The sequence below is a fragment of the Branchiostoma belcheri genome, unplaced genomic scaffold (genome assembly GCF_001625305.1).
Source record: "Branchiostoma belcheri isolate BF01 breed outbred unplaced genomic scaffold, Haploidv18h27 scaffold11, whole genome shotgun sequence".
Taxonomy (NCBI): Eukaryota; Metazoa; Chordata; class Leptocardii; order Amphioxiformes; family Branchiostomatidae; genus Branchiostoma; species Branchiostoma belcheri.
The window spans coordinates 2898401-2924742 of record NW_017802491.1 but is presented as its reverse complement, the minus strand read 5'-3'; the positions used below and the strand labels follow the sequence as shown (position 1 = coordinate 2924742).

At 40.3% G+C, this 26342-nt stretch overlaps 3 protein-coding genes and 1 pseudogene across 7 annotated transcripts in view; 2 read left to right on the top strand and 2 right to left on the bottom strand.

Moving 5' to 3' along the window:
• Window positions 1-26342, bottom strand: part of LOC109484823 (small G protein signaling modulator 3 homolog) — a 54838-nt gene that overhangs the window by 23045 nt on the left and 5451 nt on the right. For 3 of the 5 annotated variants that reach the window (XM_019788189.1, XM_019788196.1, XM_019788200.1), the window contains exons 1-19: window positions 10810-10988; window positions 7978-8177; window positions 7667-7733; window positions 7232-7440; window positions 5857-5916; window positions 5654-5710; window positions 5351-5485; window positions 4999-5115; window positions 4760-4838; window positions 4501-4646; window positions 4187-4282; window positions 3734-3868; window positions 3428-3485; window positions 3180-3230; window positions 2806-2885; window positions 2321-2476; window positions 2128-2182; window positions 1944-1993; window positions 1397-1455 (exon numbers count right to left, since the gene is read on the bottom strand). In XM_019788189.1, coding sequence (XP_019643748.1) covers window positions 1397-1455; window positions 1944-1993; window positions 2128-2182; window positions 2321-2476; window positions 2806-2885; window positions 3180-3230; window positions 3428-3485; window positions 3734-3868; window positions 4187-4282; window positions 4501-4646; window positions 4760-4838; window positions 4999-5115; window positions 5351-5485; window positions 5654-5710; window positions 5857-5916; window positions 7232-7440; window positions 7667-7733; window positions 7978-8177; window positions 10810-10858 — 1859 coding nt within the window. In that variant the 5' untranslated portion in view covers window positions 10859-10988. Of the gene's footprint in view, window positions 1-1396; window positions 1456-1943; window positions 1994-2127; window positions 2183-2320; window positions 2477-2805; window positions 2886-3179; window positions 3231-3427; window positions 3486-3733; window positions 3869-4186; window positions 4283-4500; window positions 4647-4759; window positions 4839-4998; window positions 5116-5350; window positions 5486-5653; window positions 5711-5856; window positions 5917-7231; window positions 7441-7666; window positions 7734-7977; window positions 8178-10809; window positions 10990-26342 lie in introns of those variants that run through there. The other 2 variants (XR_002141092.1, XR_002141093.1) reach the window with 2 other exon arrangements.
• On the top strand, window positions 11321-21702 carry LOC109485269 (serine/threonine-protein phosphatase 6 regulatory ankyrin repeat subunit A-like). Its single transcript, XM_019788752.1, has 4 exons — window positions 11321-11748; window positions 16960-17134; window positions 18541-19070; window positions 21089-21702. Exons 1-4 carry the CDS (start codon window positions 11550-11552, stop codon window positions 21220-21222), a joined length of 1038 nt encoding a protein of 345 aa, XP_019644311.1. The 5' UTR covers window positions 11321-11549; the 3' UTR covers window positions 21223-21702.
• LOC109485675 (histone H2A-like) lies at window positions 21949-24264 on the bottom strand. Its single transcript, XM_019789346.1, has one exon. The coding sequence runs from the start codon at window positions 24206-24208 to the stop codon at window positions 23798-23800; it is 411 nt and encodes a 136-aa protein (XP_019644905.1). The 5' UTR covers window positions 24209-24264; the 3' UTR covers window positions 21949-23797.
• Window positions 24469-25643, top strand: LOC109485792 (annotated as a pseudogene).

Genomic DNA, 26342 nt, shown 5'->3' with positions numbered 1-26342 from the left:
TGTAATGACCTGGCTGTTTCCAGTGATATACAGTACATGTAATATGGTATTTGACAGACTTTTACTGAACTCTGCTTGAACAATCTATCAAACTTCAACAAAGGTTGGTAAAATCCTGAGCACATTCCCCTTTGCTAACACTAACAGCACTCACAGAGTAGAGATGCCTGGGAACAAGATAGACAAGACAGACATGTATCTGCGACAGTTCAGGGTCAAATCAGAACTGTCAGCACACCACTGTTTACTGAAGATATCCTTACAAAAGTACTACATCTTTCTCCTTAAGTCTTGTTGAGTGAATACTATCCAGACAGAATCAGGTTCCAAAGTAGCTCTGTTGGGCTTGTTTGGAGGGATACCTGAGTCAGTAATAAACATGTACAGCAGTGCTGATGATAGGTTGACTGCAATGCCATACATACTTGGGATGCCTTGCATCATCTCATATTTTACTAGCAAGCAACACCCTACTTTGGAAAGGTTAGTGACCTTGCCATAAAAGACAACTTCATCTCTTAATCTTGGGTATGTATATCTATTCATTTTCCTTGTCTGTATGGGGGTCTTTTCATACTCTCTGTATCTTTGTTTCATTGAAGAAATGTTTAAATAAAGAACAACTTAAATACTCTATATGGATTTCCTGTTAACAGGTAGATTGAATATAATGTCTTAATAAAAGGTGTCCTCAACATATTACACTGTCATACCAGTATCTTGGGATGCAGATTGGGGTAAATGAACTTTACAAAAGACTGTCTACTTCCTGTTGTAATTACTTTCACCTTTATACTATAATACTTTAATTTTTGGTACTGAAAGGACCATAACCCCTCCAAAAACAAGACCCCTAATGTGTCCTCTCTTGTGAAAGGCTTGGTGTTTTCAAATGATTATCAGGAATTCTCTCTCCTGAAGGAAGAAATTCTGACACTTAATTTGATGGCCTTGCTTCTCCTCAGCAGGATTTTAGTGGATTAGGGACAGACATGCTGAAGTTTGGTCTGGTAGATAAGAGAATCCCATGGGCGGAGCACCTCATTACACCATCCTGGTTTGACCTAAGCTACCTAAACATGGTATTTACCATGGACCATTATCTAAGTATGGGTAAACAGTCCTGTTGGCTCTGGAAAACCCATCCCTTCTCTGGGACAAAAATGTGGAAAATGCCAGCTGATTTGTGTTTCCTTGAGAGCTGAACAACAAAAACACCTCATTCTGTGCAGGAATGCCAAATGTGAAGAGCAGCTACCTTTATAAAAACAAGGCTTTTCACAACATCACAGTCTCTTAGAGGCAATGGATTCCCGAGTTACTCTACAAGAGAGTGGGACATTGTCAAACTTGACTGAATGCCCAGAAGAGAAATTGTTAAAAACTGTCAACTCACGTTCCTCTGACCAGGTCTGTGATTGCCTCGGTGACTTGGTCGTCCCCAGCTGTTGTGTACTGTGAAAGTGAGACTTACATGAGCAAATTTTCTTTAATGATATGTATCTACATGATCTTAACTGAAACTTGACAACTAATGTCTGGTAGGTTTTCAGTTTGCAAATAGCTTGTCAATGGAATTTCGAAAGAGATTAACAGTTCTCACAGAAATGTTTTCAAAGAAACAGCTGTGGAGAACAAATGCTCTACTACACTGAATGCTAGAAAAGCCACTAATACCTGGGCATTTGTTGAGGACTCCAAAGAGAATGAGTTTGGCAAGTAACCAAAGAAACTAGAAGAAGTTTAAGTTTGAAAATAGGTACATCTATAGTAAACCTGCTGTCTGGCTTGTATGAAATATCATGTTCATCTATAATTCTTGTATCCCTCTTAGCTATTTACACCTATCAGAAACGTCACATTACATACCAAATCATAAAGTTATAATCAGATTCTACTTTAGTCAGGGCTACAAATGTCAGAATAATAAAATGATGACTTACAAGTTTACTTCTTTCATCGAGAAGCTCCACAAACTTGGCTGGGAACCACCCTGTCATCAATACAGACACTTGTTAGCATACAGGTTCAAAACATCATGACTTATAAGCGCCCCTATGTGACTTATTTCAGTATTGCACCTGCAGGTTTGATAAGTGTTAGTTATGAGCTCTGAAAGTGACTTACCTCTCAGGCCATTTAGCTCTCCAACCCAACAGTGCTCATCCTTCTGAGAGATAATCTGCAGAAGAAACAATGGGGTCCTTAACTCGTATTCACTGGTATCAATTTTGGCCCAAATTATAGGATGGGAAGTCAACAAAACTATGTTAGCAAACAACGCTGTCATGTAGAACAGTGAAACCATTCCCCAACTCACTGTGATGATGTCATTTTTCCTGAAGCCTAACTCATCATCATCGTGCCTCTCGAAGTCCAGCAGGGCCTTGGCCCGTCTCCTCCTGTTCCTGGACACGTTGACAAAGTTCTCGTGGTCCTGTTTGTGGCTCTCCAGCGAGTAGTCTGCCTGCAGGTCCTGGTAACAGTTACATGTATTATGATGTATACATCAACTCAAAAGTATCCCTGCTTTGGATACGTAGCAAGAATAGAAAAAACTTAAATTGTTGTTGTAAAAGTACAAAATTATTCATGCTTCTACTGACAGATGTTTGAAACATTTTGAAAATAGACAAAAACAAGGATGTTCTAATACAGTCTTTAATATCTGGGTTCTGGGACCGATAACAAAAAGATTTCTTTCTGAGTCAACTATACCACAGATTCAAGAAAAGAAATAGTTTACCATCTTGATGTTTGCATCAAATCCATACATAACTGCAACTGACTGTGCCAAATACTCACTAAATTGCAGTTCTTTGGATCCACAGACTGGAAGTGCTTAGCTATCTGCAGGATAGCTTCTCTCAGGTTGGACACCATCTCTGCAAAAATTATGATAAAATATGAATTTAAAAAATGTAAGATATCAAAATGTCATGTATGGTACTCCATTCATTCATTACTGATAGAATGTATGAAGTCTATTTGACATATGACTTTCACAAGGAAATTTCAGGTAATCAACATTTATATATTGAATCAAATTCTAGGAAATGAACCTGAAAGATAATCATTTATGATTACATCATGTCCCCACACTGATGTGCAACATATTGCTGGCTGTGTTAATCTCTTTCAGATGTTAATTCTGCCATCTGTAAGGAAAGAAGTTCTACCTGTTTGTTTGATGTTTTTGGCCTTCACCACCTCGGACTGCTCCTCTTCACCTGCAGGAGAGTGGACAGATTTCTCAGACCTTGATAATGTTGTATTTGTTTAATACCCTTTTTTAATTAGAAAGTTTTTCCAAATCTATATTTCATCCAGGAAAGATTACAAAATTTGAAAATCTACACAAGACCTGTCTCCTGGAAATATGAAAGATTAAACAACAATAAGAAACAGGGATTTGTGGCATACTTACCAAATAGTAATGACCCAATGAAAGATCTACTTCTGGAAAGTCTTCTTTTCACAAGTTGCTGTAAGATGAAACAACACAAGTCAAACCATGATTTATCTAACATCATAATGTGTGCCTCTCTGGCACAGTAATGGATTAGAAACAACAGATATCACACTGAACACTCCATTCAAAATGCTTTTATTAAGATCCATCTAATGTTTAGTCCTTGAAGGAATTGATAGGATATCTTTACAAAATAGGATAATTCTTACACCAGGCATATCATGCAGTTTCCTTGTGCGTAAGAGAACATTATCCTCTGACCTGTTTGGGCAGGTTGGTGGCCGTAGTGTCAGGGTTTATGATCTGTCCCTGGTCTGCCATGAGGTAAGCCAGGTGTTTCCTCCTGTGAGCCTCCAACACCACATCAGTCAGGGAGCCTGACGTCTGCATGGCCATCTGGGCAGGAAGACAAGTATGACAACCTGTTAATTAGCAGCTCCATGGATAACAACAAATACCTGCACCTGTATTGAAATCTTATGAAATAAGAAAAAAATAATCTCTAATCTTCTAAACCATAAAGCTGAACCAATTTCAATGGTTTGATGACTATAAAAGTAAAAACACAACTGTCAACAATATTTCATCTCCAAATGTTTCAGTCTTTCACTACAAAATGTTTAACTACAAAATGCATTAGGTCTATGTGTCTCAACTCACAACAAACAATCTCCACACAGACAGTCATCAATACACAGTATGTTCCTTCAGTACCTCTATGAGTTCATCGACATCCTGTATGTCCCCTGGAATGTCTGACAAGGCGTTGAAGATGGCTGCTGAGTTCTCCAGCTCACACAGCTCCTCTTCCTGCAGGTGGGAAGGGCAGGGAAGGGTCAGAGTGATATGGATCATGACAAGACTGTCAGCAATCTGTCATGCTCATGTTGGTGTGTATTGAAAACGTTCTGATATAAGGAGAAAACAATATTTTCCATGAAAGACTGTTTCCATACATGTAGCTGTAATCTCATCATCATCTAGTTACCAAAACTTTAACATGGAGAGCAGACCAAGAGTTCACTAGCCTTCATTTTCAGCATGCCCAGGGTGATCTTGAAGAGAATGATGGAGCCCTCGTAGAAGAAGAGATCCCAGAGGCGCAACAAGAGCTTGATGTGCACCACGCTGGCAAAGGCTGTCAGGAACCAGTGGAGCGTGATCAGGGACAGCTCTGTAGCATATGGGAGGAAACATAACGGTTAGAGACATGTGTAAATCTATATAACAAAGAAAGGCCATTTCATTATGAACAGTTCACATTTTGTGAAGAGATGGACCACTCACCTATGTCATGTTCCTTCAACACTCCATCCAGCTTAGGCAGGTAGCTTACAATCAGCTGTCTCAGTACACGTTGGTCTGCCTGTAACAACAAGTGGTACATTGATGGGTTAATACTCCAATACCTGAGGGAGCTTCTTAGATGTTGAGCTGGCAAAAATTTTTTAAGGAAGGCAAGAAAAATTTGGTCTTTAAGTCCAAGGATTCCAGTCTTTGAATGACATGTCAAGAATGCTGGTTACCTGTACACCGATGAGGGATGAAGAGAAGTAGGATGCAGGAACCAGGTCCTCCACAATCGCACACATCATCCAGAATGCTTCCTCCTCCTCCATAAACAGCAGCAGACATGCAGCAATCTACAGGGATTGTGGAGAAGTCTTTCATGAGCCCATAGCAAGGGGCTGGCCGACTTACAATTAAAAAAACACCTTTCAAACAAAAATCAATGTTTGCTTATCATTTATGAGTACACATAACCGTATAGCTGTCATAAAGATAAAGAAGTAAGCCTGTAATAAGTAATTCTGTAATTCCTGAAGTAAGCCTGTAATTCCTGTTAGTAAAGCCATGGACAGGTAGCTGATTCCATACCATGCCAGTGCCCTGGCAGTAGCCGATGTCAGGGTACAGCCAGGCCAGGCCCCGCAGTATCCTCCTCAGCCGGGGGATGCCTGTACTGCCCTTGTCTGAGAAGCAGGCGTTACTTGGCATGGTCCTCAGGAGGTCCTAGGGGGTACAGACAAGATACCATCATTCTAATTACATTGTATGTAGATGAGATTCAATATTGTTAAAAGCCCCATTTCAAAACTTTTGGTCTATTTTGAATTGAAAACTTTACAATACAAAGTTTACTTTACAATATCAAAGACATGACAAGGCATAACAGTTTACCTTCTCTATCTGCTTGGCTGTCAGGGAGTTGTCATCTGAACTAGCCTTTACGATGTCCTGAAACAAAAAAAGCACCAAGAAGTTTAATTGTACAGTAAAAATGAGTTATATGACCAGGTTCTAATCATAAAGTAAAGCAGTGTCTTCACACTTGATTTCCTAAAAAAGGCCAAACAACAAATTAAATCTTTGACAGCCATTACCTTATATGATGTCTCACTTCCCACTTTCTTCTGCAGAGCTCCAGACAGTCTGAGCCACAGCTGCAGAAAGAAGTATTTCCCATTAGGACACCTTTTGACATTTTACACATGTCTGCCTCTCATTACTATATATATATTCTCCACATGACTGCTAGGAAAATATGTCATTCAAATGGAATTCACGTCAGTTTCTAGCCTTTTCCAGTGATATATCCTTACTACCCATTACTTGACATTTAAAGTAGCAAGAAGGTCAGCCCTTGTTTTCAGCACTTCTATGCAAATTTACAAGAAGCACATAAAAACCTGGTGCCATATGACTCTCTGGTGCCTTTACTCTTACTCACTCACTCACTTTAAAGAGCAAAATGTCTAGAAAGACAATCACTAACATCAACATCTAAAAATACATCAATCTCTGAATCAAAGATCATGAGAGCAACAGGCTTTAATAATAAGCCTGCAATGACGTGCCTGTTTAAGGTAGCTCACATGGCAACAAGGCTGAAAATGTCTCTCAAGAATTTAAGAGCAACGATCAAGCGGTAATTGCTTCTTAGACAGCTTTTATATTTAGCATTCTCTTCATGTATCCATGTATCCCAGGTGTGTTGCTTAATGGTAAAAGAATTGCATGGCAACAGCAAATACAAGCACAATGGGCCTCATTATATTATACTGCCCTCATTTATTTCTAAAGGTTGAAATGCTCATGAGACAATTAGTCACATTAGTATTCATTCTATGCTGGACTGATTCTAGGAACAAAAATCAAAAGACTGCTCAAAATGTTGGTATAGCAATTACATGTATCTGAACACTATACATCATGTATCCATAGCTCATACAAGCAGTGTTATATCTCCTTGATGTGTCAATGTACATGTACTGTTTCATTATGCAGTAGATGTACTGCATGGCAACAGGAATATCATTGACTGCTTGTGGTAATGAATATCAGTGTTCTGTTACCATATATGTACCTACATAGAAAGAAGCTGATAGCTGATAATGTCATCTCCCAACTTCATCTGGTGCTAAGATATACAAAGTTTCTATACATTTCAATGTCATCTGCTAAAATTTTCTTGACAAACAAAAGGCTAAGACTGACAGTCATGAGACAAGATCCTATTGCTTTTTTTGTTGAATCCTGATTTTTTAAAACTTACATTTAAGCACAGTAGAGTAGCTGTTTGGCTACGAATTCTCTATTGGTTATGGGTTAGGCCACAGGGAGAATATTACAGAACCATTACTGTAACAATAATGTGTCAGTGACAGAATGAATGGTTGGACATGCCTCTTGACATCTCAATGAAGTGTTCCACCATAAAGGCTGCTCATCTTTTAACTCAACTCCTCAGCACCTCACCTGTTCCCTCATGCTGTGGGGAATGCCTGACATGACCAGCTGGTTTAGCTTCTCAGACTTCTGCAGCGTGGCCTCGATCTTGTCCCATGTCAGGTCGCCGACCTCGTGGTTATGTGTGAACTCCAGGTACGCCTGCCACTTCAGCCTGTTCTGGGGGTCCTCCGTTAGCGGGGTGCTCAGTAACTTGTTGGACATGGGCTCTGCAGCATCTGTGGTGCCAGGACATATTCATTACTACTACATTGTACTGGTAATCTGACTGGTACTTTGACTATCCAACCTGTTTACTTGTTACTGCTAGACAGGATACAATGCCCCAGAAGATTTTCCCCATCAGATTTATTTATATCAAGGAGGTTCAAACTTTTTGGACCTCCTTGTTTATACTAATGAGATACCTAAAAAAAAAACGTAAAGATGACTTAAATCTCTCACCTTCTTCCTCTACACGGAAGCCAAACTCATCATATCTGAACTCAGGCTGGCCTTCGGAGTCTTCGGTCTGCATAACAAAACATTATGTACTTGTAAGTGAATATATAGACATGCTCTCAATAGACTTGGCTTACCCGACAGACCACATTTTAGAAAAGATATCAGTACATGTATATTACACCACATTCTAATTTTAGTGTAAGCTAACTACAATGTACTTGGAAAGTAGAGGGCTATATTTAGACTGGTTAAATTTTGACAACAGCCTGGTTTTATAGGCAGCCCATAAACCATTATGACTTTAAGTTTACCTGAGCTATCTTGGCCAGTATGTCCTGTGGCCACATGCTGGGTGTTAAGGCAGAGAATGGCCCCCCAGGTGACGGGCTGTAGTTTCCTGATGGAGAACTGAGAAACCCCAGCAGAGATGTGGCCGCCACAGACACACCCTCTCCACTGCCATGGTCTGATGGTCCTGACGTCTCATCTTCTTCTTCTGTCAGTGACTCAGCTATGGAGAGTGCCATAGAAGTTACAAATCTAACAGACATGTAAGTTAATCCATTCATTTATGCATTGACAACTGTAATTTAAAAGTACATAAGGAATGTCATGGTCATGCACAATCTGTAAGAGCTATTGCAGCTAGATGAATGGTGAATATCTGAAAAGAAAACAGACCACATTCTGGTCAGTGTCAATGTGACATTCTCATTTCTTATCTAATATTATTATTAAATAAAAACATTATGAGCAATCTTTGGTGGGTGCCATATAAGTGCAGGTAGAAAAAGGACATCTTACTGCTTGTTTCAAGATGGTTTAAACAACATGCTCCAATAACCAAGGAGGTTTAAAATCAAATTTAACTGCTATGACAGTTAGTTGCATGAAATGGTTCTGTTAGAAAACAAAACTCACATCTTTTTCCAGTTTTTCTGCCATGTTTCCAACCTTGGTCAGCATTAGAAGTTAGTATTGTAAGTAAACATTGGTATCTTTCTACATGTAATTGATGTGCAAATTCATATATTCTTATCCGGGCAAATAATTTTCCCTGCAAACTATCAAGTAAAAATTGTATTCCCCATGCAATATTGTTTTATTACCTTGACACATACTGCAATGCAGCATGACCTTTCAGGTCCCTCCCTTATCAAAGCATAGCGACACCCTTTCACACACAGCCATCAATAAGTAAAATGCAATCTAGGTTGTCTTAACCACAGGTCCACTGATATTCACAGATTGAAGTTAAGATTGCATGAGTTTGAATGTGAAGGATATCAAGATAAAAGCAAGTTAGTATATACCAGGTACATATTCCATCATCTCAAACACATACCAACGTATTCAACTTGTAAGTAGTTCATTAATCATGCACCTTACTTTAATGGGTAATAAAGCCATGGACAATTTACTAAAAGCAAGCGTCACTGATACGTCTTTCAACTTAATCAAACATCCTATCACTGAAGGGTCTTTTGTCCTTCAGCTTTGTGATGAACAAAGGAATGTTGGCTGCGGTGCAACACAAGTATTTGATGCAGCGAATGACAAACAGAAGTTAACCACACTCATTATGAGGAATAAGATGTCTCCGTTACTAAGTTGGTTTGTACATCGACCTTGCAATTAAGATAATGCTGCAGCTTTGTATGACAAATCAGAGCTGGAGTTTACCTCATGCTGTGATAGAAGTTAAAGTAATAAATAGCAAACAGCAAGTCAAAGTTTGCAAAGTCAAATTGTTCAAAAAGTTTAACTCTTCTGTGGTAAACTATAACCAACACAAAGCTGCAAATGTAATTACTCTACCAAAGGTGGTGGCTATTGAAATAGCTTCAGCATAACAATGAAGCCTATAGCCAACAATGCAATATCACAATGCAATATATTATCAGTAACTAAGCTAATGTTCAGTGAAACGTGTTTGTAATACAGTTACACCTTGCACTTGTTCAGAAAACATGAGGTGTTGGTTCACTAGCTGTGAATGGAGTGTCATTTGCCAACTTTGAGAGTACAGGTGGTTGTCAACTTGGAAATTTAAGCCCACCAGAGTCACGGGCCAATTACAATGCCCTGTTTGCATCAACTAACTTTCGTGATGCACATTCTATCTAGATTCTTTCTATACACATTGTTTTCGATACAGTGACGTTGACACCCTATTTTGTTTTGCCAAGTGGTTATACCAGTTGAATACAAATTAGCAAGTTGTGAAGTGTGAAGTGGGTTGTCTCGGCTCAAGTACATCATTCACACCATAACACAGGTTATGAACGTAACAATTGTTACTAATCTACATATTTACTCTAATCAATGATAATATTTTGCACAGGTACAACAGTTACACCCTGCACCAAGTCTGCCAGATTTATCTGTAACCTGCAACACAATTAACGTTACGCCCACATAATGGCTTTAGTTGGCTAACTCTTATGTAACTTCTTCTTCTCTTCTTTTGTCAAGCTCAACTGAGGCGAAGAATGATGCTTTGTCAATAACACAGGTGTTTTGTTACCTGTTAGTTTGTCTTATGTATCTTTTTCATTGAAAGCTCAGTGTAACTGATAAATGGCACGCATTTGGGACATTTCTTAAGTTACATATGTAGCAATCGGAAGTAGTGTGCAAAGAAATAGGACATTAAACACCTGTCAGTTCCCATGGGAAATTACCTTGACCACATTCAGAGTAAACGCCCCCCTCCCCACAGTTCTGGGAGGTGCCCATTTCCAAACCTGAACGTGGCATTTAAATGCAGTGCAAACACAATGTTAGGTACGGTAATAATTTGTGGATACCAAAGTTAAAGCGGAAACGGTTGCAGTGAAGAGATCGGAGCGGAGTTTAAGTGCCGGCCATGTTTTTAATATCATGTTTTAAAAACGCGTCTTCTCCCTTTACTAGTTACTTCACGTACCGCACACCTCGGCACCAAATGGCGAACCATACGGAACACACTATGGTATTCTCCGCACATGACACCTGTTATTCTCACAAGTATGGCATCTGTGGTAAACAGGGTAGCTAAATCACTCTCAGCTGCAGGACCTGAGTTTATCTGGGCAGGACACGTCAAGCGAAACACTTGCCAAACCGGGTTAACTCTGACAACACCCAGGGATTCAACTTACCCTGATAGCCTCTCCCGCCGTAACCCTCTGCTGTTGGATCGCTAAACATCCCGCCTGCGATCTCCTGCCGATCTTAAGTTCACTAAGAGGCTAAGAAAATAAAGGGAAAGTGATTCCGCCAGGCTCACAGCGGCGACCTTCCGACAACCTGCTTCGTTGTTTACCCGTTTGAGTACAGACATGTGTATCCCTCCGCAGCGTCCTCGTTATGGAGCCTTATTTCCCCCGATATTGGAAACAATAGGCATTACCTGGCAACGTAGTGTCTTATCGTGATCCTAATGACGCCTTAGATCGATAGACAATTGACTATAATTTTAATCTGTGGTTTGAATGGGAACTACATTGTTTACGTGTCACTGCAAATTCAGTGCTGCGGTCCTTCCCTACGTCACGACAAAAATTCTACGTCCGGGTCGCGTGACGTCATCACATTAAATAAATATCACCTTTCGCTCCACCTGCCGCGCACGCCTTCGCGCTGTCAATACTAGTATTTATGTTCAGCCGGCCCAAGTCATGATCGGAGGAATGGAAACGTTGGTGCAGGCTGTGCACGATGCGCGCCAGCCGAAGGACTTTTAGCCGGGCTTAATCAATATTTCCACCGTCCAAATTTAGTGGGTCAGCTACTCCCATCGCACAGCGGCCAGGGGGAATCATCCCGCGGTTGGATTTGCATTGCAAATCTCAGTCTCATCTCGTTTTCTGTGTGGGGGAGTAGGTGGGGTGCCTCTGCCATGGGCCAAGTCCGTTCGCGGCTCAAAAAGATGGGAGCCGGGGTGTCGGCGGTGGAGAGCTTCACGGACCTGCAGAGGCGCGCGTCCGAGTCCGACGACGAGAGCGAGGACTTCACGGTGAAGCACCTGTTCCAGGCCGCCGAGAGGGGCGACCTGCGCACCATGAAGAGGATCGTGGAGGAGAACAGAATCCCCATCGGTAAGTGAAGGGAAATACGCGTAGTAAAAGGTAAAAATCACTGTCAACGTTTTTACCAATTTGTATAACTTGCGATCAGCTATCATCAAGCTAGTGGTGATAACGGTTTAATACATGCACCACCTGCTAGACCGATTTACACGCGCGGGAAAATTTGGACGTACTCAGTTTTCGTACGCTCGGGTTCGTACACAATTTTCGTACGTCTGGATTTTGCCCGCGTATAACCCGGGTCTAACTTTGACCCAAGAAGAGAAGAAAGTCTGGCATGATGGTCCCCATCCTTTGCCTGAGGTTATCTTTTCGGGTCTTTGTGTAATGTCTGGATGTTTGTGAACAGCATATAACACTACTCAAGAAGTTGTGGGTGGTGTATTGATAATGTTAAGGTGTTAGCAAAATGAATTTAAAACAAGAAGCCATAGGCGACAATTCTCCGTGAAGTATTATATATTGCAACAAAAAGAAGTAGCCATTGGCGACAATTCTCTGTGAAGTGTGATAAATCGAACAAAGAAAAATTGTTTAAACGCGCGTCGGCTCAGTCATCTTAAGACGCAACAACCAATCAGAGATGCGAGATGCCTACACGTGACGCGGGAAGGGCGCGCGATGCCCGAAATATTTTTGCGTCAATATTCAGCGCCGTGATTCAAGAGATTAATACCCGGAAACAATTTATTTCTTGTTTTGAACGCATTAACATGCATTTACGCTAATCTAGTATGATTCAGGGTTACTTTTTTTTTAACCTGCCATGGCCAGATTATCTAAAGATGTGTGTATTGTGTGTACAATCTATAGAAAGAGAAATGTACATCAGGTCCGATCATCCGATTTTCACGTTTCGGTTTTTTGGACTCGGTTCATGAACGTATTTTGGTTTGGCTCCTGGAATGTGCAAAAAAATGACTCCCGGGACTGTCTACAGGGAACACTCGCACATTCGCGGTGTATCAGGACAGCGCGACTGGTCGTCATTAGCGCAGTAACAGTTGCATAAACGGACGAAACCATTTCAAAGAAATGGGGATGTTTCGAAAATAAGCATTTACTCCAATATCAAAACAGCTACGGTAAAAATAAAAAGACGTGCATCATCCCGGACATAATGCAACACCACATGCGAAATTACACAGAAATGCGACGTACGGAAGAATGCGTTTTGGCTGCGAACATCTTCCAAAAAACTTGGCATCTCTTAACCATGGGCAAAAACATCTGGAACCACTTATAAAAACCACCCCGTATCTGCATGAACTTTTTTGAACCCCACTGCTATTCCAAACAACGCGTTTTTCTGGACCATTCCAATTCGCCTCGTAATTGTAGGGGTGCGTCTGCGATATTACATTGACCGCGAAAGCAGCAACGGCAAAAATACACATTCGTGCATCAACACGGGCATGCCCGCAGACGGCGTATAAAATTGCGTGCCGATTACACAAAGAGAACCCAGTGTTTTGACTGCGAACATGAAAAATCAGCCGATTACAACACTCCGTCCGGAGGTCCTGACCTCCTTCACGGAGTAAAAAATTATTAGATTATAGACCCCTTATGGCTTTCTAGTGTACTGCAGCAGGACTTCCTGTATTGTTGTTTTGTGTTCTGGACATACTATGGTTATGATTTTTCAAAGGTAGATCACTACTGGGCTTGTGAAGAAGTGCCATAGGTTTGATAATGTATTGTATTTCCAGAAGGAATCATATGTCTTCACATCAGGGGCCTTTAAGGCATTTCATTTTCAGCAAGGAGCATCAAAATCTTGGCAACAGCAATGCCTGCGAAATGGATGGCAGCCAAGCTAGATTTCTCCTGTTACATTACATAATTTTTGTCCTACCGTAAGCCACCAAGAATGAAACACTACAAAGCCACTTTAGCAGCAGCCCACTTGAGTTGACTCTGGGTTTGGAGACGAAGATTACTGCTGCAACATCAGGCAATCATGATAAAACCAGGTCAACCACACCTGGGGCTTTTGGAAACAGAATAAAGCTTCCAACTGCCATACATAAAACATTTCCAATTCAGTGACCCCCAGATACGGAGAAATGCAAGATGGAGGGAATACAGAAAGAAGTAAAATGGGATTGGAGGACTTTGACAAAAAACGGTATTGCCTAAATTATATAGATGGGGAATACAGAGAAATTCAAGAGAATACAAGAAATGAACTGGTTTAGAGGACTTTTGTGAAGGACAAAAAAGGTGTCACCTAAATTATAAGCTGACTGAACTGAGCTCAAAGTCTATCCTTATCAGCCTTGCGACAACTGGAGATCACATAAACATAACCACCTGTTGGAATGTCAGAGCTTCATAAACAGCAGGGGAAGTTGTAATAAAATACATTGCAGCATTAATAGTTATTAGGGTTTCTAAATAATTCCTAAGATTTCTTTGATCAAGTTATTTCCAGATGTAATTTGCCATGGCTGTGAAATATATATCAAAACTTCCTCCCTTTATTCTGACATGTTTTACAGTGTAATCACATTTGCTGTACTGTTGTGATGAAGTGGAATTTTCAAGCAGGCTGTCACAGAACTGATCACCGATAACTATCTAAGGCAGCATTTTCCATAACAAGACAGCTTAATTTTGCTGGACACATCAATGACTATTCCAAAAATGCCTTCAGGTTGTGATTGTACCACAATTGTATGACGTATATAACCAGGCCCTTATCAAAGGCTGTGAAAAGGAAATGTGTACCTTGATGCCCTTTTAGTTATATGCTGCCATATTCAATTGCTAATGCATGTACAGGACATTGGATGTATGGGACAATTTGTTCCCCCTGCCCCAGTTCTCCACTAGAACAACCCATAATTACAGTTCCATGGGGCCTTGTAGCAAAAATCTATTCTTACATTTTTTATGCAGCGGACACTTTGTAGATGATTGCATTCTGAACACCACTTCCCCCAGGCTTTGGTGAAAAGGCTGGGGTTGGCAAGGTTCTTGTTACCAGTGGCAGTTGGGATGCTAAAATTGATGGCTCCTGGTCAGGATGGGTCCACCCAGGGGTTTTCTAGTTTGAAGGGGAATCTTGGAATGCATGAGATAAAAAGGCAACATTATCAGTCAAGCAACTTCAAGACTACAATGTACTTTCATTTATGCATGGTTGTATGTTGACTCATTAGAGTGCTAGGTATATAAGGTATAATTTTTATAATGTACAGTTCTAGTACCTTAAACTATGGTCTGCCACATATTTTTTGCATGTGTGAACAAACACCATAATGCAGTTTGATTGCTTGTTTGATGGATTATTTGATCAAAACAAAGACATTACCCTCTATATAATGTCGATCTTTGGTCAAAAATATAGGGGTGGGTGAAAGGGATGAAAAATAATCAAATACTGACCTACTCCATCAAAACACCCAATGCTGGGGTAAGAAGGGATACTAATGTTCCTTGGCATGGTTGGCATGGTTGCAAGCCCTATTAAAGGTAGAGTCAGGGGATTTTTAAAGCTATAAATGCAATGATTAAGACTGCTAGATATTGCTGTCTTGGTCTGGTAAAGGGGATCCTGGAACCAGTCCTCATGACTGTCTGCTGCCAACATCTTAAGAGAAAAGACAGAAATCCAATGTCTGAAATTACTGTCAAAATATGTGCCTCAAACACTGTTGATACTATAATCACCATATCAATAAATCACATACACAGGCAAACAATACACTAGGGGTATAGCAGGGGACTGGAATATTCCAAATTAAAATTCTAATTGCAATTATGATTATGATCACAAAAATCCTGATCAGGCCCCAAATTACAAGCTCAGGTAATCTAAACATTAGACATTATGTTGAAACCTCTTTAATGTGATATCCTTAAGGTAACAGAGCCTACGGACTGTCAAAAGCTGTGGTATAACTTAAACATCATCAATTCTCAAATGGGACCTGGTTGTTTTCAAAGTCAAAGAGAGACAAACAATCATAGATATCCTAGCAGCGCTGCCTGTCAAACTTCACAAATAGCAACAGAAAAATGCAAAAGCCTGTCATCCAATGTTGAATGTCCAACCATGTTGACATCTGCAGCTCATGTTGACCATATTGATCATGTTGACATCTCAGGTAAATTATCAACATTATTGCACATAGTCTGATGATTACACTGCACACGTTGACTTGCTAATGTCCTTGTTTATTATTTTGTACGTTTTCTGTTATCTGTATCTGTATAGTCGGTATAACCGCCTTTCGGCAGAACACACCACCTTGTCCACACTGCTGCTCACTATGTCATTGGTGACGCTGCAAGAATATTCAATGAGAGACCATTGTGCATGTGTGCAGTGTTGTGTGGAATATGTGTGTGCGTGTGTCCACGATACGAATATCTGAAAATGGTCTTGTCTCTGACAAGGCCCTCAGACAGTGATAAATGTACATGTGCTATCCCAGTTTATTGCATAATATGCTATTGACTGAGCATTCTTATCATTTGAACATTACAAGTTAAATGTACATGATGATATGCTTTATTCCACAATTGGTATATGATATACCAATATCAGTATAAGCGTGACTTCATAATGTATCCTATGTCAAATATCTTTGTGTTTGCGAGATTGGGACTTAACGCAAGCTCAGCAGTAACAGCTAGATATGTTCCATGATCTTGACAATGTGGGATACAGTTGCTAGCTGCAGATAAAATCTGTTTTCCACTTTAGTGGCTTGAAAGCAGTTAGTTTTGCATATTTGAGTCCCATTCCTTTGCTTCATCTTGATTGAAATCTTGGGTGCCTGTTCTGATGTATTTTACCCTAGATGTTTCATGGCCTCAGTTTCTCTGCATCACAAGTTCCAGATAAGATAATTAGCTATGGTACCTTACAGTCTGCTTAAAATTCACACTCAGAAATATCTTTCAATAGATATCTTTCTATGTACCTGAATAATAATAATGCACTGTTACAGTTATCACAAACTTTACATTGTGTGGTTCATGTAGTGTCATATTCTTGGTCAAGATAAGTCATTTTAGGCTGTATAACATTATAGCTTGAAAACCATTATGGTTGACAGAGTAAGTAAGGAAGTAGTAAACTTGCCTATACTGTCTGGTAGATGTACCCAGTTTCCGTACTCAATGAAATAAAGCATTGCAATTGCTAGACACACAGTATTCTAATGAGCTAACATTTGCACATTCTGCTGTTTCCTTATATTGCAGATATAACAGACAACAGTGCGTGTACCCCGCTGTTCATGGCTGCTAAGGATGGCCACCATGAATGTGTCTCTCTGCTGCTGAGGCAGGGGGCTCTGGCAGATGGCCTCCGAGATGTGAGTTCCTCATGGACCCCCCTGTGGATTGCATCTTGTGGTGGACATACAGAATGTGTCAGGTCTGTGGGAGGTTCTGTTTTGTATGTAGAAACTAGAATGTTACCATGTGAGCATTTTCTCCTGATAGCTGGACATGCTGAGTAAGAGGGTTGCACTAGTTTGTGAGATGTATTAGCCATATGCTGCCCTACAGGATCAACCCACAGGTGTCACAGGCCAATATTAGCAGCTTAGGGCCTGTTAGCTAAATGTCAGGGACATCTAGGGCAGGCTCTACCTTTACATGCACTTACAGTATATATGCAAATTTACCTGACATTTTAGCACATGCTCAAGACACCTGGATGGCTATAATATCATAGTGGTGCTAGCCTTGGTGCTGAAAAGGATATCTGATAAACTTCATGCTTTAATTTCTGCAGAGCACATTATAACTGTGCTGAGCAAAAACTCAAAGCTACTGTTGGCTCTTGTGCATGACTTACAGATCCCTCTAGTGAATTGGGACTACTTAAAGTTGCTACAATAAAAGGCTGAAACCTGTTACATGGATATTTTTGGCATATTCTATGTCCAATTATTGCCTGCCTCGAGTGACAAATGCACTGTCAGGAGCATGAAATAGGAACATGCCAGTAGGATTTAAGATATGAGGGAATGGATGTCATAATTGGTGCAGGGATCTGCATGTGAAAAGTCTGTTGTGACTATTTCTGTCTCTGCGGGTGGTTAGAGGCACAGCACGGCTGTCAGATGAGTAATGATACCCTCGAGCCATGCTGGAGTTAATGTTACTTGCAATGAAAAGGAAAGTATAATGCCATGTGGGATGTATTTAACATATACATACCACTGGAATGTTTTCCATTGTCCCTCTGTATTAAATTTAGATCTGTCAAAGCCAGATGATTCTTTGATGATTACTACTATGACAAAATATATAGAATATGCAGGAAAGCAATGTCAGACAATGTAAGAATGATGATACATCTGGGCAGAAACCATTATATATAGGAAACAGGAAATGGTACCAGGAGAGTAATAACACACTAGGTTGCTGTGCATTAACCAATCAGCGTTTTCCTGTCTATAGAACCTTAGGGTAGAGATTATGATAGGAACCAGGCCTAGTCATAATTTCTGTAAGTAGGGATTAGATTGCTGGTTCCTTATGCAAAATGAAATGTCAGACAGTTATTTTTTGTACCACATATTCTCCATGTTCTTGTACTTCATCACTGACAGATGATATTTGGTGCCCAGCAAAGAGAAAAATGTCAGCTTAGTACATGTGTACTACATGTAGAAGCGGGTTGAGGCTCAGCAAGGATGTTTTGGCTTTCTGCAGTTGACAAAAATGTGGCATATGTTTAGCCTGTTTATTATAAACTAAACCATGCAAAGTCTTTGCATTTTTGTCTCATCAGTTAACCCGATTAAAGCAAATATTCCTGTTTCATTTCAGACTTCTAATAGATGCAGGTGCCAACCTAGAGTGCAAGTACCCAGAGACACCGCTGTATGTGGCAACCAGGGAGGGCCACGCCCCTGTTGTGAAGCTTCTCCTACAGGCTGGAGCACTAACAGAATTTTCTGGAATTCCCCACCATTCTCTGATCGAAGCGGCCATGCATGGCCATAGGGACTATCTGGAGTGCATCCATCTGATTGCCTTGTCGGGATGTGACTTAGATGAACCTGTTAACCAGTACCAGCAGACTGCACTGCACCTCTGCAGTATCAACAAGAACGGAGCCTGCATGAACACGCTGTTGGCACACGGGGCCTCTGTCAACGTAACATCAAACTACTTTCTGGTTGGTGTGACACCGTTACACTTGGCCACCAAGTCAGGATGTGAACACTTGATCAAGTTGTTGGTCACCCACGGGGCAGACGTGTACCTTACAGATGAGAATGGGCGGAGAGCTTCTGACTGGGCTAACTCTGCCGGCAAAAATACCGGCTGCTATCGGTACCTGAAATATGCAGAAAGTAAGTACCGGTATACCTGTCATCAGACTGAAGGGTATTATGAACATGCACATGTTATGTTAGGTAGTTATTAAACAGCAGAGCTATACTGTTGTACAAAGTGTTTTACTTCCAGAAAAGAAATATTTGGTGTATGTTCCCTTTGTACTCGTCCTGAGAATTGAGGCAGGTAGACAGGTTCTCCTAGCACACACAGCTTAAATTTTAGATATTCACTGAAAGAAACATTAGGTGACTCACATTCCTCCCTTGCATAGGCCAAAACCTTGGGTCACCTTTGGTTGGCAAACACCCAACAGTGGGCAAGTAACTATGGTCTCCATGTGCATGGTACCTACTCCTGGGGGGATTGTAATTCAGTGGTATTCAGCAATTGGGGCTTTGAGCAAGCAGGGTGGACTACCTATGCAAGCTAAATGTGGTTGGTTATGGCATATTTAGAAGATTTCTAGTGGCTTTTATGGATACCTGAATTTGCCCCTGGTGGTCTAATGTGAAATGGATGCAAATTGTAGAAGAAACTGGGTACTTGTGGGGGTATTACATGTTAGACCAAACCTTTTTATGGCCCAATCTGGATAATTCATCATGCCCGTATGGATTGATATAAGGATCATAATATTAAGTCTTTGCCTTTCAAAGGATCCTCTTACAATGTACATGTACAGTAGGAAGAAAAATAGTAAATATTTGAGTATGCCAAGCACATTCACATCATTTGGTGCGGATCCAGATGCTATCATTCAAATGTGCATGCTGCTGGCCAATTCGTGACAAATTGCTGGGTTATACGCAACAGACAAGGAAACTTCTGGCCATAGATCTGTTAATACACCAAAATTGTAGTGTGTCATATTCAATTTAATTCGCCTAGAAATCTAGAATGTACACTTATTATCAATGTAGAGCAAACCTTTATAGATATGGCCAAATTACATTAATAGTTTATGCAACCCACCATCTTGACGACACCATAATACAGTACAGATATTATCTGCAGCCTGCTACTGGTATTCTTGATATTGTCTAACCATTCCCTATACACGACAGATTGACAGTGTGATAAATTTTGTGAGGACTTGTTAGATCTGTCTTCATTAATATGTACTTAATATGAACCATATTTACAGATGACCCAATCCCCTAATTTGTGCCTTCCGTTGTACATGTAGTTAGGCCACACCAATTTAATTTGTTGGTTCTCGGATTCGCCTCTTCGTTTTTTTCTGATTTGCAAAAAAAAAATTTGATTCTGGTCCTGAATCAACTGAAAAATGCTCATGTTTTGCCCCCAACAGTTGAGGGAAGTCCTTTTCTTCCTAGTTGTTACAGTTTTCCCATCTATCATTGCAGTGGTTTGATTAAAAGTTCAAAATTCAATGTTTAAATTTTAACCCAGCCTTTTGTGTTGACTTCATGGCTCATTTTGTAGCATTTAAGCCTATAATAGGATGCCTAGACCTGTTTTTATTTTTATTTTTTTTCGCCCTGTCGCTTCACATTTTTTCTGAAAAAATCCGAGAACCAACAAATTAAATTGGTGTGGCCAAAGATTTTGATTTTATTCTGGAATTATATATAAAATATTGCTTGGAATTATTCTCATAATCACCATTTGAAGTCTGTCAGACTTCCATTGCACAGTTGTAGTAGATAATGAACCCATCATTGCTGCTTGCCAAGAATGTTATAATATGCAAAATGGACTGCAGGTGTGTCGGAGCTACTATGTATGCTGCATGCATCTCACCGTTCAAGCATGACATTTTCTAGACATGTTTTCCAGTCTCTAAGGATTCTTCAATTTCAATTCACTCAATCAATGCTGCTTCACGAACCTGGGCTTCCATTTTTCGTGTGGACAACATTAACTCAGTAGTCTTGTAACCTTTGATAACCTACTGCCAAGGGCATTTAGAGGACGTTGAATCTAAAATCTTTAAACTTACCCACTGTTTCACTTTTTTTGTAACGTCTCAATTATGGATTGATAAGCATTCTCCCCTCGTCCTCCCCAGGTAACCCCCGACCCCTGGTGTACCTGGCCAGGTGGGCAGTGCGGAAGACGCTGGGCAGGAAAAGACTGCAGCACATCAACAACCTGGCTGTCCCACCTAACCTGGTCAGCTTCCTCTGGTACAAAACCAACTAGTGAGGGAGGCAGCCATCTTTGATAGGACATTTTCTGGCCTCAAAGGCTGCTGGAAGATAATATTGATATCATGGTCTAATCAAGTTTGGGAATACAACATGAGCTTATTGAGTGTGTCAAGTACTTTTGTGTATGCAACAGGGAAGAGAGATTGGCTCTTTCAGTGGCTATTATCCAAGACTTCATTCTTCTTTTGTATAGCTTTGAGAACAACAGAAATAGATAGATGCTGGTAGTTTGAACCAATTTGTCTGAAATTTTCAATACAAGAAATTGTATCGTGATAAACATATGCTTGAATAATAGAACAACGGCCACAACCTGTTAGTTATCTGTGCAAAACAATCCTCAGCTGGCATCTTCCAGAATAACGATCACATCAAATGTAGGTGCTGTTCCGAATATAACATTATGTGTAGATTTTCTAAATTGATGTCTCCAGTTGCATTTTGATGATTCAGAATGATGTAATGGTTACTGAGAGAGAGAATGATCATGGTGATCAGACAAATTTCATGTGTTGATTTTATCTTGAGTAGATGCCACTGACTTGATTAGACTTGTGAGAACATTAGGAACATGTGATGTTCAGCTCACTGAGTAGAGTTGTTGAATATTTCGTACACAAATCGAAAGTATCTTTGATCTGCTGTATCATTCAATCTTACATTACTATCCTGTAAATGATGATGATGAATATTGTTGCATTAGCCAGACCTGTATTAAAGGAAGCCATGTTAAAGCTGATGTGCCAAGATGGAACTTGAATGCTAGAAATTAAATAAAAACAAGTCAGCCTGCATATGGTATGACAAGTGATCACACAAATTTGCATACTACTTCCTTTGATCACCAACTGGCCTTGGTTGCTGTTCAATGTTTGTAGGATTGAAAGATGCAGCCATGTATAATGAGCAGTGTAATCATGTGATGGATTGGTCAACAAGCATGTTTCATGTTCGTAGTTGCTGTGCTGGGCCATATGGCAAATATGCAAAACCCTTTTGATCAGTGTCAGGTCATAAATTATTTAAAATGGATTTTTTTTCAGCTGCCTCATATTATGTATGTCTGTATTTTTCTTCTTTTTGAGAATGTTTCTAAATCCTTCTTGACCCATCCCCAAAGGATGATTATGAGCGGCTGTCAGCAAGTTCTCTACAGTCACTGTCATAGCATGGTATGCAATCTAAATAAAACTGTGTCATACTACATGTATATCAAGCACACCTATTTTGCCATCACATCCATTGTATGGGGAATTCACATAAACACTCTTTCACATGCACTGTCTCTTGATTCAAGACCTGCTTACCTACATTGTATGTCAAATGTGAGGCAGTATTTGAAATGTTTACTGAGAACATCAGTGAAATGTTGATTGTTATATATGTTAGTTAGCCTATGTAGTTCCTCCTAAAGGTAGGGCTGCAAGAGGCATGGTGTGGTCAGGCTAATTTGCTTGTGTGATAGAAGTACACCTGAATTTTTATTCCTGATGGGAATGACCATATTTTAGTACACACTGCTAGGCAATGTGGTAAGCTTGCTTTTTAATCATAACTGAGGTGCATGTATAACATCAAAATAAAATAACATGTTATCGGTAAAAAGTATGAGACCATGACTTTTGAAAATCATAGACATAATGATCATATTTTCTGTCTAATATATATTCTTATGTGCTAATTCACAATGCGATTAAGATGTGAAGTTAGTAGTATGAATGCATGCATCATGCTTTGAGTATTGACGGCTCTCCTCAGTAAGTGAATAACAGATACAACCGACTTTTCACAGAAATTACTTTTCTCTGACTTATGTGTGAGTAAAGCAAGTGACAGAACTTTTTCTTGAAGACTGCTTGTGGAGCTTTTTGATGAAATGATATGGAGTAACACAAACTTCTGTGTGTGTTTGTATTTCATTGCAAGTAACTAGCGTCCTAGATTGGGTGCCATCCTCTGTAATTACCGCCGTCTTTGCCGCTGTGCCATTGGCTGCCATCAGGATACAAAAGCACTGTACCTAGATGTACTTGTAGAATCAATTCATGACAAATGGGTTGCTTCCTGACCTGTACAAGAATGGCTTGATGCAGGTACAAAGTACTTAGTAATTGTTTATACAGTTGCCCATCACAAAAAATTTTCTCAAGATCCATAACTTTGTACTCATTTGACCTTGATATTCTAAGTTAGGCCATGTTGATCTAATTATATGTATGACATCCCTGAGAACCCCAAAACTGATGCGAGTGTGCGAATAAAAAAAAGTTTGGAAAAAAAACCTTCCTTCATTTCTATGTGGTCATCTAGGTTGGACAGACTAAACAGAGTATGGTATATTCATTTCTTTACATTTTCCTGAATTGTTTTCAGCATTCTATGACAATTAAATAGTATCATATTTTTCCAATCCTTTTTTATTCATGCACACGTAGATGGCATCAATATAATAAAATCAACATGGTCTTATCAGAAAAAACATGATTCATGAAAGTGATAATATAGTTCTTTTGGGAAGGTGTGGGTGGCCCTGAAAAGGGCCGGGGTTACTCTTGACCACTGTCTGTTCAATACTCTTGACTTTGACTAGATTTCTTCCCCTTGCCCAACCCCGCAGCTGTCTTCTTGGGCAGAAGCACGGCATGAATGTTAGGGAGAACACCTCCTTGGGCGATGGTCACGCCGGACAGAAGCTTGTTCAACTCCTCATCGTTACGGACGGCCAGCTGAAGGTGGCGGGGGATGATCCTGGTCTTCTTGTTGTCGCGGGCAGCGTTGCCGGCCAACTCAAGGATCTCAGCGGTCAAGTACTCCAGCACGGCGGCCAGGTAGACTGGTGCGCCGGCACCGACACGCTCAGCATAGTTGCCCCTGCGCAGGAAACGATGCACACGGCTGACGGGGAACTGCAAACCTGCCCGAGACGAGCGACTCTTGGACTTCCCCTTGACCTTGCCTCCCTTTCCACGAGCAGACATTTTGGATGTAGCGTTTGCTGGAACAGTGTTCAGAAATAGATATATGGGCTCCAAAATGTATTTATACGAGCCGAGGGGATCCAGTCAGATATCATGTCTGACCAATCAGAAACCAGTAACCATTTATTCACGAATCAGTGCTTGAGTAGTGATGCTGCTTTCTAACACGTCCGTACCAAACAACGCTAGAATCTCAAAATTTGCATAAGTCTGAATATAAATAATGTTCGACCTTCCTTGTACGTCACTACAGCCCTGAAAGCCTGTGCACCTAAATGCCGCCAAAAGGAGGAGGAAAAGCCGCCAAGAAGGCCGGAAAGGCCAGGCCCGCTGGAGCCAAGGGCAAGAGGAGGAGAAGAGGAGGGAGACCTTCAGTGTCTACATTTATAAGGTGCTCAAGCAGGTGCACCCCGACACGGGCGTCTCCAGCAAGGCCATGGGAATCATGAACTCTTTCGTCAACGACATCTTCGAGCGCATCGCCGCCGAAGCCTCTCGCCTCGCTCACTACAACAAGCGCTCCACCATCAGCAGCAGAGAGATTCAGACCGCCGTGCGTCTGCTGCTGCCTGGCGAGCTTGCCAAGCACGCCGTCAGCGAGGGCACCAAGGCCGTCACCAAATACACCAGCTCGAAGTGAACTAACCACCCGACCGTCATTTCATGAATCCCGGCCCTTCTTAGGGCCACCCACATCTTTACGAAAGAACTGTATCTATCAAATGAACGTTACAAAAAGTAAATAAGGATCGGCATATCCTCACGTGCATATTCTCTCGTGCATTATATTATATTACAAGTGTATGTACTAGATTATACAAGAAGAGATGGGTAGCTGTATTGACAAGTTAGGGACGATGCTGTATCTACATGTAATTTGTATCATGATGAAATGAGGTTACCGACATCGGTTTTTGGAAATTTGTCAACGGAAAGTTTATAATAAACAAAATTGAATTAAATTAAATTTAAAAAAATTATGTTTCTACAGAATCGTTTTGCGTAGTCGCAGTTTGAGACTTGCGTAGTCACTGTTTTGAGACTTGCCTAGAATGATACCAACGTTATCGTGGCCACATTACATTGTTTACTCTATATAGTTGATAAATTATGCCTTCAATACTTGTGTCATCGATCCTAGGCCTACTTTTTTCACAAAGGGAACTATATTGTACAATGACCTTACAGTACAAATGTCAACTCCTCTGTTATGTAGCGTCATTGCCAATGAGTGTGTATTTTCTTTAACATATACAAATGTATTTTAGATTATTGCCATCATGTCATTTTAAAAGTGGGTATTCAATGTTTTTAGAATAGACGAAGTAAAGTTAACGTTACCTAACACGTTAACGTTACTGTTGTCAAGACCAAGACACATGTCTGTGAGTTGAATTGAATTGAAAATAAAGAGTTAATTTCTTTGAATAAAGTCGTGATTGAAGAATGCCAACAACTTGTCGGTTGTTTTATTGGGATCTCCATTAACGTTAGTGTTTGTTACATTTACACTTTTCTTATCAAATCTTATCTTTACTGTAACGTTTTTAAGAACCTTTCGACAAATTACTCTTTTAAGATATTTCAATATTTGTAATAATAGTATGGTGTATTTAAGATTTTAAACAATTGTTAAATGTTAAATTTTATCCCTATGTGTGTAAACAGCTGTATAGCCCATTTGTAATCGTAATAATGTTGTATTTTGTAACCAGACCCAACAATTCAGCCGAATGCATCTCGGCTGCCAGTGGGTCCTGGGATTTATTTGTTTATCAACAATAAACCAGTCTATATATATATTCTTCCTGGAGTCCATACCACACAACATACTGCTAGTGTTACTAACTGTTAACGTTACTAGTAACTTTTTTTTAGTATTACAAATCAAATCAAATATTTTGAAAAACTTATACAATTGGTATACGTCATTACATCGTTCTTAATACATTTTCAATCAAGTTGTGTCTTTTACAATCATCTCTGCGTGTCAGAAAAACAGACCAACCTGAAAACGTCAAAACTTAACCACCTAACATCTGCTTGAAGGATCATGGCCCTTTTTTGACCCTTGAACTTCCTCCCCCGTTAGTCAAGCTGATTGGTTTCGTCCAGTCCATAGTAACCGCTTCTG

What these genes read in the sequence shown, in the direction of transcription:
- LOC109485269 (XM_019788752.1), top strand. Translation starts at nt 11,550, where the DNA reads ATGGGCCAAGTCCGTTCGCGGCTCAAAAAGATGGGAGCCGGGGTGTCG. An exon ending in GGAGAACAGAATCCCCATCG is followed by an intron (nt 11,749 to 16,959) that starts GTAAGTGAAGGG and finishes CTTATATTGCAG; the next exon opens with ATATAACAGACAACAGTGCG. An exon ending in GGACATACAGAATGTGTCAG is followed by an intron (nt 17,135 to 18,540) that starts GTCTGTGGGAGG and finishes GTTTCATTTCAG; the next exon opens with ACTTCTAATAGATGCAGGTG.
- LOC109485675 (XM_019789346.1), bottom strand. Translation starts at nt 24,208, where the DNA reads ATGTCTGCTCGTGGAAAGGGAGGCAAGGTCAAGGGGAAGTCCAAGAGT.